The following is a 20,997-nucleotide window of genomic DNA, read 5'->3' as shown; positions in this document are numbered from 1 at the left end:
ACACAGTCACCATTATCCAGGATGCAGTTACTGGAGGCTCAGAGAAGGAGTGGCGGTGGAGGGAGGGAAACATGGTTGGGTTCTGTTCATGTGTTGGAGGTAGAGTCATGGGATCTGCTGATGAATGTGAGGTGTGGGGTTAGGAAAGAGAAGAATCAAGCATATGTCCTAAAATGTTGGCTTAAGCAACTGGGAAATTGGAATTACATTATTGAGATGGAAAGGACTGAGAAGAATAGACATAGGGTGGGGAGTGGATTTGGGTGAGGGGGTTTGACTTTGGCCATGTTAAGTCTGAGATGCCTCTTTGGTTACGAGGTGGACAGGTCGGATAGGCAGCTGGAGCTGCAGTTCTGGAGTCCTGGGGAGAAGCTGGAAGCTGTAGTACAGGCTTGGATGTCATTGGCATATAACAGAGGATTTAAGTCCCCTGGTAAACAGATGTGTAAACAGAGAAGAGACTGGAAATGGCCAGCCATCATCAAGATAAGCCTAGTATTTTCTTTCTCGGTTTAGGGAATATGCTCTGTTTCCTACATGTATCTTTGAGAACAAAACCTTTTTTTGTTGTTTGTTTTTCCCAAGTAAGAAAAGGGAGGAACTTCTTTGAGTTTTCTTTTCTAGTGGCCTCCTAAGGCCTTGGTTCTGGCACAATCCTTCAATTTTTAGTCGTGACTTGAGGAATTTTTCCTGTCAGTTGATCAACTATTCAGATGCAATTGGGTGGGTCACAGAAACAAGCTTTGCATTATGTGAGCTTTTCCAGAAATGTGCTCTTGTCTGCTGTGTTTGTGCTGGTGCAGAACATTTGTGCCTGATGCCAGGGTGAGCTTTTCTAAGGATGTCCACGTGACTGGCTCACCACATTAGCCTGCATCTCGGGACCTCTCCCACCTCCGTGGTGTGATGTCATGTGAGGTATGGTGCTCATCGCCACAGACTGTCATCAGCAAGACCTGTGCTTCTAGGGCAATGCCTTGCTATGCCATTTTCAATGTGACTTTGCCTAGGGTTCCCAGTATATTATTTCTGATATATTAGAGTTCACGTCTTCATATTTGAGTATAAAATAGGAAATTTAATTATAAAGAAAACACCATTCCTCCTTCACACCAGAATGCTCTGGAATAGAATAGGCAGCAAGTGAAGCTTTGTAGATGGCAACACGAGTTCAGGAATCAGAGGGAGTGCAGATCCCAGTGCTGCCTCTGACTTCACCTGAGACCTTGGGTGCAATCCTCAGCCTACTGGGGCCTTAGCTTCCCCGTTTTAATTGGAATAATGAAAATGCCAAACTGATAGGGACACCACGAGGACTAGAAAATGTCAACACTGTGAAACTCTAAGCATTGTCCCTGATCCACTCATTAAAGAATCAGAGTCCCTGGTTCACAGACATGTACTCCAAAAAGAACGTGGCAGTGTTCAACCATCATGAAAATAACACAATTGGCTTTCTTCTGGGTTTAAATAAATACTTATTTGTTAATTGAAATGATTTAAATAATTAAATAATTGAGTAATTATTTGTCACATGCCTGCCATGTGTTAGGTGCTGTCTATACACAAGAGATGTCTTGCCCTCTTAAAGCTGACAGGAATCCAAACTCCAAATAAAATATTATTTTATTCCAGTTGTGATAAGTCCAGTGGAAAAAGCCCAATTTTTGGCAACTAAACCTGCATACATTTTAGTCACTATTTTTAGATTATCCTAAATAACATTTCTCTTCAGAATGCTCACAATTTATTAATGATTTAGTGAGTCAAAAATGGAGATTAAAATACATGAATTTCCCAGGTATTTGGGTGAAAAGACACTGACACATGTTTTGCTGAAGAGCTGTATCTCCTGGATGCCAAGTTTTGCTGTCTTTCTGATCATTTTAATATGCCTCTTTCCCAAGGCAGCATCCACTTGCACTTGCGAGTGAAATATAGAAAGCACTTTCTGAAGGGGAATCCTCGAATTGTAAGTGAAACCCTGAGATACTCTAGCAAGATACACGATTTACTATCTTGGCAACATGCCGTTTTAGAATTTCTCTGTTGTAATGATAACGTTTACTGTTAAATAAAATGCAGTTTAGCTGAGAATGAACAAAATCATAGTTGAGAATTTAAAAAGAAAAGAAAAATTCAATCTCTGGGACATGAGGTTTTTCGTTGTTTTTTTTTTTTAATTCCATAAAGATAAATTAAAGGGGGGGGGGTTTTAAAATTCTCTCCCTGCATCCATTACATGCCTGTGCAATTACCAGCTGGTAAGAGCAAATGGTCTTACCTTATTGCTTTTATTTCTCTGTCTTCATATAGAATTCCATAGATGTGATGGAAAGCCTGCTTTGGACTATCTCTTCAGGGGAGGGAGCCCCAAACATTCAGTGCTTTTAGCATTGATTGGATGTTGAAACAACTAAGAAGACATGTTTTGAAGTATAGTGTTCTGGATAAAGGGACATCATAGTGGAGTGGATATAAGAATCTAAACTTCAGAGCCAGAGTCCCTGTATTTGAACTCTTTCTCTGCAACTTGATAGCTATGTGATCTTAAGCAGATGTTTAACTTCTCAGTGCTTCAGTTTTCCCATCTATAAAATGGGTTAATAGTAGCACTTATCTCATAGGGTCATTATGAGGTTTTAAGCAGTTTACGTAATGTGTAGTGAGTTCAGAATGGTGGCCAGCACACAGTAAGTGCTTTGTCACTGCTGATTTTTATTACTAAATATGGCTGATTCAGAATAAGCAGGGGATAATATAAGACTCCCTTGTTTGGAGAATGTGTAGCTAGAAAGTAAGAAATCAAAAGGACTTGTAGTCCTAGAAAATAAATGAGCTGCACTTCCTTCACTGTGAGGGGAACTCTACAAAAAAGAAGGCAGAAGGCAGGAGATTTGGGATCTTTTTTGTCTGCTGTCTCAGTATTATCGATGTGGCAGGCAAAGAAATTCAGGAAAAGCAAGTCTGGCCAAATGTGCTTCTGCCCCAGTCAGTCAAGGTACATTTATTCTTCCTTCAGTATCTTCTGAGAGAGGTTAGCTGAGGTGGGTAAAATGGGGGTGACCTAAATGGTAAGATACAAATTAATAGAGTGTTGTCTGTGTGTGTGTGCACAAGAGGGTGGGTTACATGATGAGATATTCTTATTTTCTAGAACCGCAAGATACTGAAGAAAGTCAGTGCCCTGCCCATCTCCCTGCTTTCAGACCCGTTCACAATGCTCTCTACTTTGACCTGTTTAAGTTTATTTTAATAATAAAAAAAAAAAGCCCACATTTTCAAGAAATAGATGCTTGAAGTATGGTTCATTCTTTGGAGGGGGTGTATGTGTACCACATGACAAATGGTTGCCATGGTAATTTCTCATTATTGTTGAATTGAAAAATAATTACTCTGGCAAAAATCCCATGTAACCTGTCAGTGTTTAAGTTAAAGATACCAGGGGGCAGCCCTGGCACCAGGATCCTGTTTTTGGTGGAGAGGGATAGGGTTGGGAACAGGAGAGAATCCAGGATGGAAGCAAAATGCTTTTGTGGATTTTTAAGTACAATTAAGACTCTCTTCTGCTATTTGACATAAGTGTGTCTCTCATCCTGATATATGATTTGGCTGCCAGTGGAACTTAGGCTGACTTGTGAGATAGGACAAAGGGACCAAGGATTTCAATCTCAGAAATGCATATAGGGGATTATTTAGAATGGAAAAGCTTAGATGGTATTTTTACCTAATTAAAATATATGAGAATTGTCAGCAACACTTCCCCTGCCTGTGTTCAGGCTGAGTTAATTTCATCTTTATTTTCCTAGAGGTTGCTTTATGCTATTGTTACTTTCCAGCTTTGGGGAAAAGAGTCCACTTTTTGTTTATTAATATTCACTAAACACTAACCAGGTGCAGTTCAGATACTAAACAACAGCAATGATTGGATATATCTGTGTGTTGGCAAAAGACACCTCCTAGGTCAGAAGCCTTGTGGCAAGGCGTGTAGGGCTAGATCTATACATGCATAGGGGTGTTTGGGACTCTGTCATTCTGTCCCATGAGTCATCGTGGAGGCCCATCAGAAACCTATGCTTCCTTTCTTGTGTCAGTGTCAAGAAATAATCCTCCTTTTGCTGAACAAAGCCCCTAACATCCAACTTCTCCTTTAAGAGAATGATAGGCAAACTTATTATTATTATTATTATTATTATTATTATTATTATTATTATTATTATTATTATTGTTATCCCATTATTGTATCTTCTTTGGGTTTCTAGATGCTCATTCTTCTCCTGGAAGAGCTAGACTCTGTTTTTTGTAATTATGCTGCTCCTGCTAATAGATCCCCCTTGTAAATGCATCCCTTAGAAATGCTCTTTGTTTCATCGCTACTCATGCATCGACCAGACCAAAGATCTTTAATATGGAAGTGCAGGGACCTCCAATGAAAGAATCAAAATAAGACAAGTTCATACCCCTTGCCTAAGCACAGCCACTTGAAGTATATGCCTGAGAGAAATTCTTACACATATTCACAAAGGGGCACTACAAAGATACTTATGGCAGCGTTACTGTAACAGCAAAAAACTAGAAACTGTCTACAGATCATTAGTAGCAAAATGTTTAAAAAAAAATTTTTGTCCATTCAGCACATTATAATGTAGTTTATATGAGGAAAGAAGAAGCCTCAATATATAGAACAGGTTGATCTCTAAAAACAATGTTAAATGAAAAATGTCATGTTTAGAGAAGGGGACATAATGTATTATACCATTCAAAAAATATTAAAAACAAAATAGGTCTATATATGAACGGAATCATGTATGTAAATAAATACAAAAGATGGCTAGGAAGACCCATATGATTTTCATGAGATAGTTGTTTATGGGGGCCTGGGGGAGGGGAGAGAAAAGTAGAGTAAGATATTGGGACCCAGGGCGTTTATTATTTTTAATTGCTTTAAAAAAGGAAAATCAGATATTTTAATAATTGTTAATTCAGGGTAATGGGCTTATGAGTCTTCATCATATTATCTTCTGTTCTATATTTTTAAAAATTAATAATGTAAAGCCTGGCTTTTTTGAGTAGCATTCAGTAAAGAGTATTTATGGGCTATAAAGAATCTTAAAACTAACGTTTCATTCCTGTAAGTAATCTTAACCAACGTTTCACTCGAATGTGGCTCAATATAATGGCAGTGTGGGTGTGAGATAATTTGTAAACTTTCTGCCTCAATATGAACTTCTGACATGCATGTCTGGGGTATCCCACTGATGGAAAGTGATCAGTCATGTGGCAGAAAGAAGCCTTCACTTGAACACTGTCCTGGTCCCCTAGCCACTGAGCTTAGATTGTTAAGATTCCTACAGTGTTAGAAAAAGAATCTTACTCACTCTGTGGGTTCAACCTCTCCCTCTGTTCACTCAGTTTTTCCATGATTTCATCAGGTGCTGATTTATAGAGAGCTCTGCTGAGGATGGGAGGATGTAGAGATGTATCATGCCCAGTCCCCATCTTTAAGGAACTCAGTCTGCTACAGCAGTAAGAACTTTAGATAATTGTATATTATAAGGTGGTGATTCAATTATAATTCCATACACACACTAATGCAGGTATAGTTGTCAAGCTTTCCTAATACAGCAGACAGTGAAAGAGGGGTCCACGAACTGGGGCATGGCATCTGATGGACATTCCAGGCCAAAAGAATGATACATGCAAAGGCAGGAAGGCAGCAATTGACAAGGAGCCCTTGGCCCAAAAAGATGAGTTGCTGGAGGTCCCTTGGCTACACACAGGCAGAGCTTGGCGGCAAACAGCAGGCTCCTGACTATGCTGGCCCCTTTCTGGTGTGGTAAAAATGTTTTTTCCCTGGGAAGAATCTCTTTTAGAATGTATACACCAATTGCTGTGTCTCTTACATCTGCCAGTAACAGATGTGCCTGCCCACCCCACACACCTGGGAACAGGGCCTCAGGCTCATGGTTAGGTTTTGAGGGCATGAACATAACCTTTACTTGGGAACTCTAAAAGGTTGATCTTGACTGACTGGTCAGTCTCAGTGAACTTCCTAGTTAATCTCCAAGTTAGTTTGACTTCGAGATGATCATGTGCTTGGAGTGAGAGTGTTCAGCTGCATCCTGCTCCCCCTCCAATCGGAGGAAACCAGATTCTGAGCTCTTTGGAATCCTTGCCTCAAACCAGCTTTGATAACTTTGCTTGGGCAGACTCCTACCGGTTGTCTCTCTGTACTTGGCCACATTACAGGACCCAAAGGGAGAACTGGGAATTTCGTGATTCTTCCATTTCTCCTATGACGTTGGTGCTGAGTTTACAGTCGAGAGGTGGAAGTGCTAGTCTATACAAAGAATTGCAGAATTTTAACTAGCACATTTGCTTTTATATCTCTTTAGCTCCTTTTTGTCCCTTGCATGTGGCCAAGCAGAGTGCTGGAAGCATCTGTCTTGCACAGCAAACACCATTCTGGGTGACTGACAATGACCAGTGGGATAATGGAGAGACTGATTTTTTTCTTCTGTTGTCCTCTACTTATGACATGGCTGTGTGGCTAAGAACTGACCTTCTACCCATCAGGATTATTAGCTCTTCTGCCGGAGATTTCTTATTTGGTTCAGCAGAGATCTTTGTCGCTGCATTTCAGCGATTCCCTGAACTCCCAGCCTTTTATTATGCAAAATTTTTCTACAAAATTGCCTAACTGATCCCAGGAACTACAGTCATGCTCTGCATAATGTAGTTTAGGTCAACTACAAACCAATAGCATATGTACACACAACAGTGATCCCATAAGATTATAATGACTATACCGTATAGCTTAGTGTGTAGTAGGCTATACCATCTAGGTTTGTGTAAATGCACTCTATGATGTTTGCACAATGACAAAATCACCTGCAGTGGATTCAAGTATGTCCCCCCAAAACTCATTGAAGCTTGAATTGTATCCCCCATGTTTTATGTATTAGAAACTTAGCCCCCTGCTGTGATTGTTAAGAGGGTGGGAGATCCTATTATGGTAATTGAAAGTGGAGCCTTGAAGAGGTGATTGGATTATAGGACCATGCAGGAGTGAATGGATTAAAAATGGTGGTCAGGGGCATAGTTCTGAGGGCTTTAAAAGAAGAGAGTCTGTCTCTCTTTCTCTCTCTGCTCTCTCTGCTTCCACCATCTTGCAATGTGAGACCCCTGGGTCACTGTCACCACAACCAGATGGACTTTGGACTTCCTAGCCTCAGAAACTGTAAGCAATAAATTTCATTTTCTTTGTAAATCACCCAGTTCTGTGTATTCTGTTATAAGCAGCACAAACGGACTACATCACCTAATGATGAATTTCTCAGAACGTATCCCCTTGACTGTATACCAGGAAGCAAAACAAAAGCAAGAGATGTTCAAAGAGATTTACCATCAGGAAAATCACGTGAAGGTAGGGGAAAGGGTACAAACCCCAAAAAGGTTAGAGGAGGGAATTTCCTCACGTGGAACTTCCTCTAGCAATGCTAATCTCTAACTCTTGTGAACCATTCTGGTCTGTAGCCTAAGATGATTAAAGCAAAATTATGTGGGAAAAAATTATGTGGAAAATTATGTAGGAAAAATCCATGGATCGGAGTTAGGCAGACTTGTACATGAACTTCAGTTTCACCATTTTCTTGCTGTCTGATCATTACTGAAGAGCTTAACTTTCTTGAAATTCAGATTCTCTATTTATAAATATCTTAATGGTCAAATGAAATAATAATGAGTGGTAATAGTAGACGTTTACTGAGCAGCTACTATGTGCTGGGCAGTTTCTCCTCAGTCCTCACAGTCCACTGAGATCATTATTCCCACTTACCAAATGAGCAAACAGATGTAAAGAAGTTAAGTGAATTGACTAAGGTCAGCTATTAAGAGGCAGAATTCATATGTCCACGTCAGTGTGACATAGAAGTTAAGGACATAAATTCTCTGTAAGGCTGGCTGCTCTGCCCCTTGGTAGCAATTATGGCAGCTGTGAATATAATAAGATGGTTCAATACATGTAAAACACACAGGAAATACTGGGTTGTGGGTACTGTCATTAACCTGGGGGCCCCAGATGTGTGCTGTTGTGACAATCAGCTTCCTCATACACAGCCAACACAAGACTGGCCTGTACTCAATATTTAGTACTTTTTTCTTAAAGCTCTATTGCTTTTTTTCCCTTTCCTACATAAAACATTTTTTCTCTCATAACTGAGGACTAACTCAAAAATTTTATATAAGTGTGTGTATATGTGGGTGGGGTGGTTGACAATTCTAATTTAAAAACATAGCGAAGAATCTTTATGTGAGTTGAAAAATATTGGTGAAGAGACAAAGCAGGGTCAAAAATCAAGATCTATGGACAACTTTGTAGAGTGACTTTCTTGAATTGGGTTTGTGATGGTAAAATAAAGGATTTCATTCATTCATCCATTCTATCAGCCCCCAGATATTATTTATCTATTTATTATGTGTCTGGCACTATAAGCTTAAATATTACATTTTCATTTGGGGGATGTTCTTCCAATATTTGTGACCAAAGCCAATTTTGTGTGTGTGTGTGTGTGTGTGTGTGTAGTTACCCGACGTGCCCTTCTCCTAGCAAACTTGACATTTCTGGAGATGCTGACTCATCCCATGTTTTAATGTAATTAGTTGGAATTAAATGGCATCTCGCTTTCTTGGGTCATTAGGCCTCTTTCAGCTTCTGCAGAAATTCACTTATCTAGACCGTGTGGAACACATAAGGCCGCTCAGACAATTCTCATTTTAGCTCGAGTCCTTTCTTTTCTCCCAGAGATCTCAGATCAGCCAGGATTTCCCTCGGCTTTTGCCTTTCACCGGTCCATTTTCTAGCAGAAGTGCCAGAGACCTAGAGTTAGATGATAGGAACGTGGGAGTGGAGCACTTGATCCAGTCGCTGGGCCTCTGAATAACGAGCAAGGCAAAAGGGAGTTTGCACAGCTCTTCCAGGAAGAGGCCTAAGGTGATCTTTGAAAATGGTTCGTGATTTGCTTGACCCAGAAAACCCCACAAAATCATGCAAATCAAGAGGCTGAAATCTTCATGTTCACCTTAAGAACACCTGTGAAACTGCTCAGGCCATCAAGAGTATGCATATTCATAAAGCCACCAAGTATCTAAAGGATACTTGAAGGATGTCACCTTACAGAAGCAATGTGTACCATTCAGGCGTTACAATGGTGGAGTTGGTCGGTGTGCCCAGGCCAAACAGTGGGGTTGGACACAGGGTCGGTGGCCTAAAAAGAGTGCTGATTTTTTGCTGCACATGCTTAAAAATGCAGAGAGTAATGCGGAACATAAGGCTTTATATGTAGATTCTCCGGTAATTGAGCATATCCAGGCGAACAAAGCACCCAAGATGTGTGCCGCACTTACAGAGCTCATGGTCAGATTCACCCAGCAATGAGCTCCCCCTGCTGCATCAAGATGATCCTTACTGAAAAGGAACAAATTGTTCCCAAACCAGAAGAGGAGGCTGCACAGAAGAAAAAGATACCCCAAGAAGACACTGAAGTAACAAAAACTTATGGCTCGAGAATAAATTCTCATAAAATAAATGCAAATAAGAGTAAAAAAAATAATAATAAAGATAAGGGAGTTTGCACATTTCTGCTTGGCTTTTTAACCATGTCATAGGCAGATGCTGTTTTCAGGTAAGTTGGTTGGGAACAGTTGAAATGATAGGGGAAAGTGCTTGATTTATAAACAGACTGTTCTACAAAGTTCTTTTTAGATGCAGTTCTTCAGGCCATGGAATGTCTTCTGCCATAGAAATGATATAAAGATGGCAGAGAGAGTCAGGAAAAAGGCATTTTATTGGACTTCATTGTGTTCTGGTTCTCTGCTAGGCACCATATACCCACTAACTTACTTAATCCTCGCATCTACTCTGCCAGATGGTTATTATTGTTGTTGTTGCTGTCATCTTCATTTTCCAAGTAAGGAAATAGACTGAGGGAGGTAAAATAAGTTGCCCATGTCCACAGAGCTGGGAAGAGGCAGGGTGGCCCGCAGGAGTGAATTCCACCGATGACGTACCAGCTGCTGCATTGTGCAGAGCCAGGCGTTCTCCTGGGCATGAGTCCTGGTGGCAAAGCTGTGCGGCAAAGCAAGGAACTTGAAGAACGAGGCAACCTGAGACACGATATTTCCTTTTAGTTCTTCTGCTCTTCTCTCTGAATCCTAACCCCTGCCTCCTAAAGATTACAAGAGAAATGTGGCAGGCAGCTCTACAGAGCAGAGGTTCAGACAGCTCTGGGATGTCCCGGGGTCTGAGCCTAAATCCCTTCTCCACCATTTATTGGCTGAGGATCCTTGGGTAAGTTACATTTACCACCTAAGCTTTGGTTTCTGCAGTTGCAAAGCAGAGATAATATGAGCAGCTCCATTCATTCATTGAACTACTGTTATTAGTACCATGAGCTAGACATTGTACTGGGGGTGGCAGATGGAGTGGTGGGCAAAACAAAGCCCCTGCTCACAAGAAGCTTATATTTGTACTGGGAAAAGGAAAAAAAGAGAGAGAGAGAAAAAGAAAAAGAAACAGGTTAGTAGTGTGGATTAAGTAGAAAAATGCACATAAAGTAGTTAGAACAGGGGTTGGCATGTGGTAAACACTCAATAAATGTTAACTATGACTCTTTTCCCATCTGTGCAGCACTTTGAAGTCAAATAAACCAATGTATTCAGTCTTCCAAATAGGGCTTCTTTCCCCAGCTGGTTCTTCGCTTCCAAGCCCACTGAGTTTTCCGAAATCTCCAACAGCTTCCACGGCACTGAGGACACGTGCCGTGTTCTCCAACGTGGAGCGAGGCTGCCCGTTAGTTTCTCGCTTGATTGTCTTCTGCTAGTGGGGTTTGAGCTCTTGGAGGGTAGGGCCCAGTCTCTCCTCCAGCTGTGTATTCCGAGGGTCTGCACATGGTGAAGTGCTCAATAAATATTGGTTTTTGAAAGAAGATAAAGGGGAGTGTTTTGCATGTGGATCCATGCATTGGCCTTGGGTGGTTTATATTTACTCTGTTTTACTAAGAAAAGGATTGGCTTTTGGTGTGGTGTTTGGGAGGGAGCCAGAGGAAGAGAGACACAAAAATTCATTTGTCTGAGCTTCTTTTCTGAAGGAGAGCATGCCATCAATCTTCCATGGCTTCTTAATTACTCTTGCCGGGACTGAAGGCTCATTCCTGAGGCCTGCCAGTGACAACAACTTAATGTTGTCATAAGCAGAACAACTTAATGGGGAGAAGGGAGGCTTTCAATATCCCTGCCAGGGCTCCAGTGGTGGGGACGATTGAGCAGGGAATGAACATTTCCCTTCTTCCCTCCCACCCCCGCCATCTGACAGGCAGCTGGGAAGCGTCTTGTCCTAAAATTTGGCACTAACCAACAATTCTCTGTGAAAAAAAACTGTGCCTAAGAATTTGAGGGTAAATTGAATCCTGTACAGAGGACAAGGCTTGGGTATGATTCCTCCTTCAAATACCACACTCAGTCTAACCTTCCTAATTATAGGAGGCCCCTTCTCCTCTTGGAGATTAGCAATGATTTTAACTGCCTTAAGCTGGGCCAATTCCAAAGTGTTTTCTGGATGAGCAAGAGAAACACTTAACCAAGACAAACAGAGTTCATATGTGTGGTTCACATTCTGCTGAACTACTCTATTTTTAATAATCATTTTGATAACATGCTAGTGGTTGCCTACCGTCTTAAAATGACCCTCGAGTAGTCCACATGCATGTGATGGCTGCTTGTGCATAAACTCATCCCTCTGTGTGTGTGTATATGTGTGTGTGTGTGTGTACCATGTAGCCATACCTGTATCTTTTATAGGGAGATTTGCATGAATTAGAGTCAGGAACATCCCTTTTTGATTAAATTATTTTTTGAAAAGTTAACCACCTTTACTTGGTTGTAATATTGTGGGTTCTGTGTGTAAAAATGGACTCTTAAAAGAGCAGAGAGAGCAAGATTAAAAAAGAATAAGTTGAATGTACTTGACATTAAATGCAAACCCTTTTTTTTTTTTTTTTTTTTGTCTTTTTCGTGACCGGCACTCAGCCAGTGAGTGCACCGGCCATTCCTATATAGGATCCGAACCCACGGCGGGAGCGTCGCCTCGCTCCCAGCGCTGCACTCTCCCGAGTGCACCACGGGCTCGGCCCGAAGTGCAAACCCTTTTAAAAAGAAAAATAAATCACATTGTGTTCCATGGTATGCTTATTAAATCTCCCCAAATATGTTCTCAAGAATTAATTTTCATTCGGTTTGTGTTAACTCACTTATGGAACTCGAATTCAGTGCCCATTTGAGGCCATTAATCTGAAGACTGACCACATGCCCACCCACCCCTTCCTAGAGCAAACACAAATACATATGCTAAGTAACAAGCAAGCAGCCTCTGGACTTTTCTGTCTCTTCTGTTCCCTTTTCTTCCTCTCTTTGAGATATTTTCTGCTCTCACCTGTTAAATAAATGATCTGTCTCTTTGCAGGATAGTGACAACCTCTGGTGGGACGCGTTTGCCACTGAATTTTTTGAAGATGACGCCACATTAACCCTTTCATTTTGTTTGGAAGATGGACCAAAGCGATACAGTAAGAAAGAAGTTTATTTTTCTAATATTCCTTTTTTTGTGTGCCTGTAAGAAAACCACAGGGGTCTTCAGTGAACAGCACAGTGCTGACAGCCTGACAATAATACCTCCACTCCTGACAATGTTCTTGCTTCGCATCAAGGCCTTGTCAACGGGTGGCAGCCCGAGTCAGCTCTGAGAGATTTCCTTCGAGGCTTAGAATGTTTGGGTACTTGCCTGTTTAGAGAGCGAGGCAAATATGAACCAAATCACCCAATGATAAGTGGGAGCTGAATGATGGGAAGTTTCCATGCATCTGTTTTCTGCAACCCTCTTTAATCCTTGACGGCTCACATTTGACACCCAATGTTCTGCCACTGAAGGTATCTTTAGAAAAAAAAATTTTTCTCACCGTCCCTATATCAACCACATCCTTCTAATTCCTTCTTATCAATTATCTCAGGTATTTATTTGACAAGTGCTATCTATTCTTGTGGAGTGGGGAGGCCATAGCCGCTTTGAACACACAGTTTGGGATTAGTGTTGACACAATTATAGCTCCTTGTCTTTCCGGCAAGTGATAACTCTGTAAAGATCCTCAAATTACAGCCTGTGGCACCTTGGGTAACAGCTGATCCGTCCTGATTAGGTTCAACCAACTTGTCAGAAATCAGATTTGCTGGTTGTGCTATCAGACCAAGAAGCATAGATACATCAGCAAAAAAGCAATTAATGTCCAGTTAGATCAGAGAGAGATGTGTTTTCAGAAATCAGCATTGCACGTATGAAAGGATTTGTCAAAGGGGAAAACATCCCCACTGTCACAAACACTGAGATGGTGATGAAATCGACCACTGTATGAATGAGCCAAGGCAGAACATTTGGTAATTGATAGGTAATAATGCTCTTGATAAACACAACTAAAAGCTCTGATTGTTGCTAAATCTATCTCAAAGCCACTAGGGAGTAATTTTTTTTTTTTTTAATTTTGGGGGGGTTTCCATAACTTAGTACTGTTTGGATTAATTACATGATGAATTGATTGATTCTGCTACTATATGCCTTGATGATTTTGCAATGGTGGGGAACAGGGTAAACTTGCTGCCCTGTTGAAACTTGTTCCTGGGAGCATCTCTTTAGATCTGTGTATTCTGGGCTTTTAAGGGCATGGGACTTTTCTAATAAATATTTTGGGTGAGGGGAGTAGGTAGCATGTCTCACAATGGCTGTTTTAGAGTATCTTTACATTCAATAAAATGACTACTCTCGTAAGCACTGGTAAGCCCTCTTCATGGGGGTCCTGCCGAGTTAACTTGCTTTCTGGGGTATGAGTCCCCCAAGCAGCATCGCGCCCTGGAGATGTGTTTCAGAAGTCCCTGGGGGATAAATGAATGCAGCAGTCCAACAATTACTCCCTCCCCAAAAGACCGCCTGATCAATGATGAATACTTTCTGACCAAGCGGTCATCCATCCTCTGAGCCGCCTTATTTTATTTATTTATTTATTTATTTATTTATTTATTTATTTATTTTTTGAGGCATAAGCTCAGATAACTTCAAGTTATCGTTTTATGTTCCTGTGCTTGGTTGGTTCGGGAATCCGTCAGGGTCTGCTCAGGGAACCAGAGTTACAGTTTTGAAGCCTGTACTGACAAAACCGACTCTTGCTCTTCCCTCTGTCCACTCCCACCCCCAGCATCATTGGGGGTGAGGCATGATCAGCACTTGTTTAGGATCCTACCTCCATGTATAGGCGTAAATGCCTGTCTAGGAGCCATTGCTGCCCAGGATTCTTTGTTTCTCTGAGCCAAAATATTTCCCAAGTGGAGAAGAGAAACAAAGATGATTGACAGTCCTGAGCCGAGTCTCATCAGCTGCCTTGCTGACAGCCGGGTGATGTGCACACACTGCTGATGTGCAGGCGGGTGACAGCTGATTGACAGCCGAGACTGGGAGACCGGGAAGACGAAGCCTGCTTAGAACGCCTGCCGAGCACTGTTTATGCAGCGCTCTGAGCACAGAGCACAGCACGGTGTTGCCACCTTCACCCATTCGCAGTCCAAGCATGCTGTGACCGGCTGGGAAGACGCCTGGCTGTCCCCAGGCTGGAAGCCACAGCTCTTCCTTGCTTTGGATTTCTGAAAAGGAAAATAAGACTTGGCTATTATATTTGTATTTGCAAAACTATTTCCCCAAATTACACACAAACTAGGTAATAAGAAATATTCTAAATGAGGCTTATTTTTTAGCCCTTCCAAGACAAACTTTTCCTTTCCCCTCCCCATGTCTGCATCTTAGAGGGTCCTTCTGGCTCTAAGCTACTCTGTCTCTAAGCTGCCTTAAATCCTGTAATACGTGTTTACTTATTTATTTGTTGCCTGTTATCCCTTAATAGAATGTTATCTCCATGTGGAGGGGGCTTTGTTTTGTTAATTGCTGAATTCTCAGATTAATACAGGAACTCAGACATAATAGATGCTCAATAAACATTTGTTGAATGCATAAATGAATGTGTGACTAAATGAACAGATATTTGGAGAAAAGCTTATGTCAGCAAGTAGAATGTTGGCAAAATAATCCTTTGCTGAGATCATTGGACTCTTTTAAACTGGAAGAACTTGATCCACAGTGTTCTGCTGGTATTATCAGATAAACTCTAGGATATGATCTGATCTACTTCAAGTCTCAACAGTATTATAATTCAGGAAATAATTATATTTTGGATGATACATGGTTCCTTCCTTTCAGAAATCTCTACATTGATCCTATTGCTCCATGTATCCCAGCCCCCAAGCCCTCCACTTTCCTGATGGAGGTGGGAGCCCCAGGGGGTATGAGTGGGCAGGTGGAGAGACTGTCAGGCCAGATGGAAACCAGGGGTATCCTCCTAGAAGACTGGTGGTGGTTGGTGCAGAGAGATGAAGGACAGACAAGGTTACTGGACTGTGTTAGAAACTGGGCTGTTTATCCCTAAGGCCACATGTCTGCCCCTGCCTTGGAGAGCATTGGGGAGGTGTTTTTCTGGCAGCTGGAGAAGTTGGTGGCTCCAGGAAGGTACTTCTCCCCCTCGATTAGGTGGTATCTCAGGAGAGAAGAGCACCAGGGCTGGAAAATTCCTTCCTTTTCAGCAAGTCAGTAGCATAAAGACCGTTAGAAAATTAAATGAGATTATATAATCAAAGAGCCTAGAAGCAAATAGTAACCCTTGTCCTCCTCCTAGCCTCTGTGCATTGCAGAAGTTTGCCATTTAGCAGGGACTTATCACGTGCACCATGTGTAGAGCTTGCTGCAGAGTCTCCCAGGCCAGGCAGGAGCCCACATGTCTGCAGATGGACAGTTCCTGCTGCTGAAACGCAGTACTGATGAGGTTAGGCTCCCTTCCCAGTTTTCAACTGCAGAAATCCACTCTCACTATTGATAAGTAAGTGGTGAGCAGGAGGAGGGAATAGGGATCACAGGGGTGATTAAGTATTTGTGGGGGTCTGTAAGTTGGGGGCGGGGCTAAAGACTGCAGAACACTTGGTTAAACTACGTCTGGGTTGGCATTGCTTTGGAAGTTGGTGGGGAGTGAGGGAAGGGATGATGTAACTGCTAAAATGCCTTCTGGTTTCAAAGCACTTCCTGTTGGCCCACCTTTTAGGAAAAGGGGCTTGAGGTCTGATACCCAGGTTCAAACTCCGCTCCGACTTTTGCTACCTGTGTGATTTGAGCTGAGTTCACTGTGAAGCGTCTGAAAAGTGAGGTTTGATGGGACAACACATGTAAAGTTCTTAGCAGCATTTTCACCCCCTTGAAAATGCTGCATAAATATTAGCTGTTGTTATTATCTGCCTGAATTCCAATGAGCACATTGCTGCCTCTAGATTGAGACCCAGGACAATTCAGATAAAAACAATTTCATTAACCCTTTAACTACTGTTTGTAATTTGGGGCTGGAGGTCCCAGTAATTTTCTGTCATACACTAGTTATTATACTTGACTTCTGTATTCTGTCTGGGATGAGGATTTCCAGCAGGACCACACACCTTCATGGTCACACTAGCCAAAAACTATACTGTGACTGCTGGGGACGAGGTGGGGGAGGAAGTTGTTTTAGGAAATGTCAACATGCCTTGTGCCTTTATCTTCCTTAGTCACCGAGTCTCATTAGATAGTTTGAAGAACCACAAGTCAGCCCCTCTGTGGAGCCATGTCTATGCTCACTGTTCCTCTTTTACATCTTTTCCCCACCTCCCTTTTTTTTCTGAAAGCTCCGGTAGCTTTGCAATATTGACTAAGTTCTTCAATTTCACCTTGTAATATGTGTTTTTATGTGTTGTGTATTTGGTCGTGATCCCCTAAGGTAGAGAAATTCTGCAGGGCCCAAGCAGCTGCCCTATCTCTGTTACTGTTTTTCTACTGCTTTTTATTGGTTCACCTCACCCAGCTACAGTTTTATTGTGCTTGCCATATAGGAATTCTGAAAGCATTCCCCCCCCCATTTTCTCTTTCTCTCTTCCTCTCTCTCTCTTATATCATGTTGCATGATTAAAAATATATTTCTGGGAAAATCACTTCTTGATAGTTAGCATAAGGCATTTTTATACCACACTTAATATTGTGGCATGAATGTGGCCATTTAAAAAAGTTACATGCAAAGAGCATACTCTGCAGCACACAGGGAAAGGGATTTCAAAGCCAGAATCTCTGCATATGTTCTTACTATGAATTACGCCTCTGAAGCATCCACCTGAAATCTGGACAGGCAGAGGTTCATGTGGCCAGTGCTTAATGCTCTTGAGCTTCCTCAAGGGGCATGTACCACCTGGCCCTGGGGATTTGGTCCTTCATAAAGTAACTATTCCCCTGATCATTCCTCATTCTTCTTTTTTTTTTTTTTCATTCATGGGGGTGGAGATCCAGGCATGTTGGTTAAACTACCTCAACCTCAGTTTCTTCATCTGTAATACCAAGGTTATAATAATAATGCCAACATTGTAGAATACTTATGAAGATTAAATGAGATATGCCTGTAACCTAAGCTTAATGCCACCCATGGAAAGCACACAGTAAATTCTTGCTGCATGAGTTAATGAATAGATGAATGAATGAATGGGTTAGTCCTATGATACAACAGCTACTTGGAATTAAAATACAGGACAGTTCCGACTATTCATTCAGTCACTCGGCACAGTCCAGGAAGGACTTTGGGCAGAGCCAGATCAGACCTGTCTTCTTTCTACATGGGAACCCTAAGAATTTAATGACCAGTTGGGAGAAAAACTGATATTAATGGAAGGTGGTGATTTAAACAAACAAGTCCCAAACAATTACAATTATAACATTTGTCTAACGGAGGGTGAGATTTCCATCCCCCATTTTGCTCAGAGAGCAAGGAGCTGTTGAACATTTATCAAGTGCCAGTAACTTCTCTGGGCACCTTTGGGCTCTACATCTTATTGAGGACTAAATAAAAGGAAATTGACTTCAATTGCAACCAAAAATTTATCTTAGAGAAAAGAGTACACTTGCTCAGAATAATCCTTGATGGTTAATTACGGGAATGGCTTCTTGCCTGTGACTGTGGCATCTTTGTTGCATGGTGACATAGATAAGTCTGGACAAGCATTCCTTTGCATGGAGTTGCATTAAATGGTTTCTGGATGGCTCTAGCCTCCGACATTGTGATTTTAGTAAGTGACCCTTTCAACAACAGTCTTCATTAGTCTGGTGAGATTTGGAGCGGATTTACTTATGACTAAAGCAGACTTTCCTTTGACATTCGTTTCCTGACTCATTCATTGATTCATTCATTCAGAACCCTCTGAGCTCTTGCTGTTTGTCAGACATTGGCTTAGTTGGGCAGACAGTTCTTGGGAGGGGGGCAGGCCATCACAAAAAATTTCATTTACTTTTTGTTTCATTTGATTTAAAATTCCTACCTTAAATTAGTATAATCAACTAATTTGCTCAGAAAGAGATTACCTTATGACATTAATGGAAAAATCTCGGACTGGTCATAAAAATGACTTGAGAGTAAGCCCACAACTGATAGATGAACTGATAAATTTCTGAAGGAGGAAAAGGAGACTGAATCACTTCCCATTTGTGGTTTCAAATTGATGGTATCAGAAGTCACAAATTGGCCATAATAATAGATTGAGCAGACATTCCATTCTCTCATCTCTAATAAATACCACACTAATGATCACATGAGATAATGGACAGAAAAGTGCTTTGAATAAATTTAAAGTGCTATACAAGTTGAAGGTTTAATTATTACCATATTTATAATTGATCTTTAGAATTTGGTGAGTTTTTATATTCCTCTTACACATTGTAAGTCAAGCTGTTACCAAATCTGGGATGGTTGTTCTGTCTTTTCTCATGAAGTTAAAATTGTCAAAAGTACAAGCTTATGCAAGTCAGATCTATGACTGCCATCGAGAGCTTAGTTGGGAGGTCTGAACAAGGCACTAACCAGATAATGGCCATTATGTGTTGTGTTTTGAGATGCTGTGTGATTACGATATCTATGGGGTCCTAGCACATGCATTTCCTGACTCTTGGTTTCATGGAGTATATCCTCCTGTGGTTTTCAGACCAAGATGGCACTACCCCATAGTGGGTAACAGGAAAAGTGTCATGTTGTCACAATGACAGGTGGTGCTACTGGCACTTATTGTCTGGGGATGGAAAAGATAACTGTTCTGCACAATAACAAAAAAAATGTTGAGAAACACCTCACCTGACCCTACTTACCTCCAGCTTACTCATCATCTTGTAGAGCTGCCAGATAAAATATAAGAATACAAATACAATACTTTGGATATACTTATACTACAAAACTATTTGCTGTTTATCTGAAATTCAGATTTAACTCTTTTCTTTGTTAAATATGGCAGCCCTACCTGAAGGTCCCTAGTTCATACTCAAATATAAAATCTTGATAATTCCAGAGAGGATGCAATGGGGTGTGAGCATGGAACATTATACAAAAAGAGACTCTAAGAGATTTACCCAGTCTTTTTATTTACAAAAGTCTTGCCTCTGTTTATGTCCAGCAACTATAAACTCCATCTAAAGAAAGAAGCATCTCAGCAGAGGGTTGAGAGTGAGGGTACAGGTCTGGCTGAGTTTAAATCAAAAGTTCATATTGCAGTTGATTTTGTCAGACATTTAGGCAGGCGTTGCGTGTGCACACAGTAGTGTGATATATGGCCTGCTTTACAGAGGCTTCCAGTTTAACAAAGGATAGAAACAGGTAAATTATTAACTTTAATGCAATAGCATCAACACCATAAGAACAGGATAAGCAAAGTACTACGGTGCACTAGAGAGCTAATGTATAGTAAGCAAAGTACTACAGTGCACTAGAGATCTAATGTACAGCATGATGACTATAGCTAATAATATTGTATTGTATACTAGAAATTTGCTAAGAGTAGATTTCAGGTGCTCTCACAACAACAACAAAAAGGTAACTATATAGGAAGATGGCTGTGTTAATTTGCTTGACTGTAGTAATCATTCCACTATGTATATATATCAAAGCATCATGTTGTACACCTTAAATGTTAACAATTTTTATGGGAAAAAAAGTACTATGGGGCATGGAGAAGGGAATGATCAAGTCTGCTTTAAGTGGAAAAAGACTGAGACTGGCAAAGACTTCTTTCTAACCTTCTAAAACCCGTAGTCATTAGCTCAGGACAGAAAACATCCTACCGCGGTATCTTGCAAATACAAGGCTTTTGTTAGGTATTTGTGAACAAAATAAATGATGTAGAGCTGGTAAATAGTATAAATGTGACCCAGGATGTCTGATTATCTAGCCTCCAGGCATGTTACTGCACCTATGGTTTTTCCCATGATTTTAAAAAGTTTCCATCATCACAGTCTCAAGTTGTTACAACCTATTTTGTATTACAGAGTAAGAGAAATGTCACTGAGCAATTTGGAAATTTGTCCACAAACAGAACCAGGGCTTGAAACTCACAATTTAAGCTCCAAACTAAAATTACATACACCCAACCTAAAAAATCAGTACTGACTGTTTTTTTTTTTCCTTAAGTGCTTAGGACCATACATTGCTAGAATATTTCACCACATACTGTAAGTACCAACCTCTTGGCAAGTCCAATTACATCATCAAATTTTATAAAATAAGTAGTCTTCAGCAATGCTTAACCAGGTATTTGAATCTTCTTATTGAACGGCTCTTACTAGACATAATTTCAGGGGAAACGCCTATTTATCAATTTAACCTTTCTCAAGAACTTTCTATGTGTAATCTTTCTGGGCCCTGAAGACAAGAAGATGAATGAGCAAAATCTCTTGCTTTGGAGGAGCTAAAGATCTAGTGAGCTATTGTTTCGCAGACTTGACTACTAGCAGATTTATTCATGTCTTTTCATATA

At 40.9% G+C, this 20,997-nt stretch overlaps 1 protein-coding gene and 1 pseudogene across 4 annotated transcripts in view; both read left to right on the top strand.

The window, feature by feature from the left end:
• The window catches only part of LDB2 (LIM domain binding 2), a 369,574-nt gene that overhangs the window by 124,698 nt on the left and 223,879 nt on the right, over positions 1 to 20,997 (top strand). For all 4 annotated transcript variants that reach the window (XM_063108233.1, XM_063108231.1, XM_063108232.1 and 1 more), the window contains exon 2: positions 12,518 to 12,620. In XM_063108233.1, coding sequence (XP_062964303.1) covers positions 12,518 to 12,620 — 103 coding nt within the window. The remainder of the gene's footprint in view (positions 1 to 12,517; positions 12,621 to 20,997) is intronic.
• Positions 9,006 to 10,880, top strand: LOC134386307 (large ribosomal subunit protein uL22-like; annotated as a pseudogene).

The sequence above is a fragment of the Cynocephalus volans genome, chromosome 9, assembly GCF_027409185.1.
Source record: "Cynocephalus volans isolate mCynVol1 chromosome 9, mCynVol1.pri, whole genome shotgun sequence".
In the NCBI taxonomy this organism is placed as follows: Eukaryota; Metazoa; Chordata; class Mammalia; order Dermoptera; family Cynocephalidae; genus Cynocephalus; species Cynocephalus volans.
Note: the sequence above shows the minus strand (reverse complement) of the source record. Positions and strands in the feature narration are given on the sequence as shown.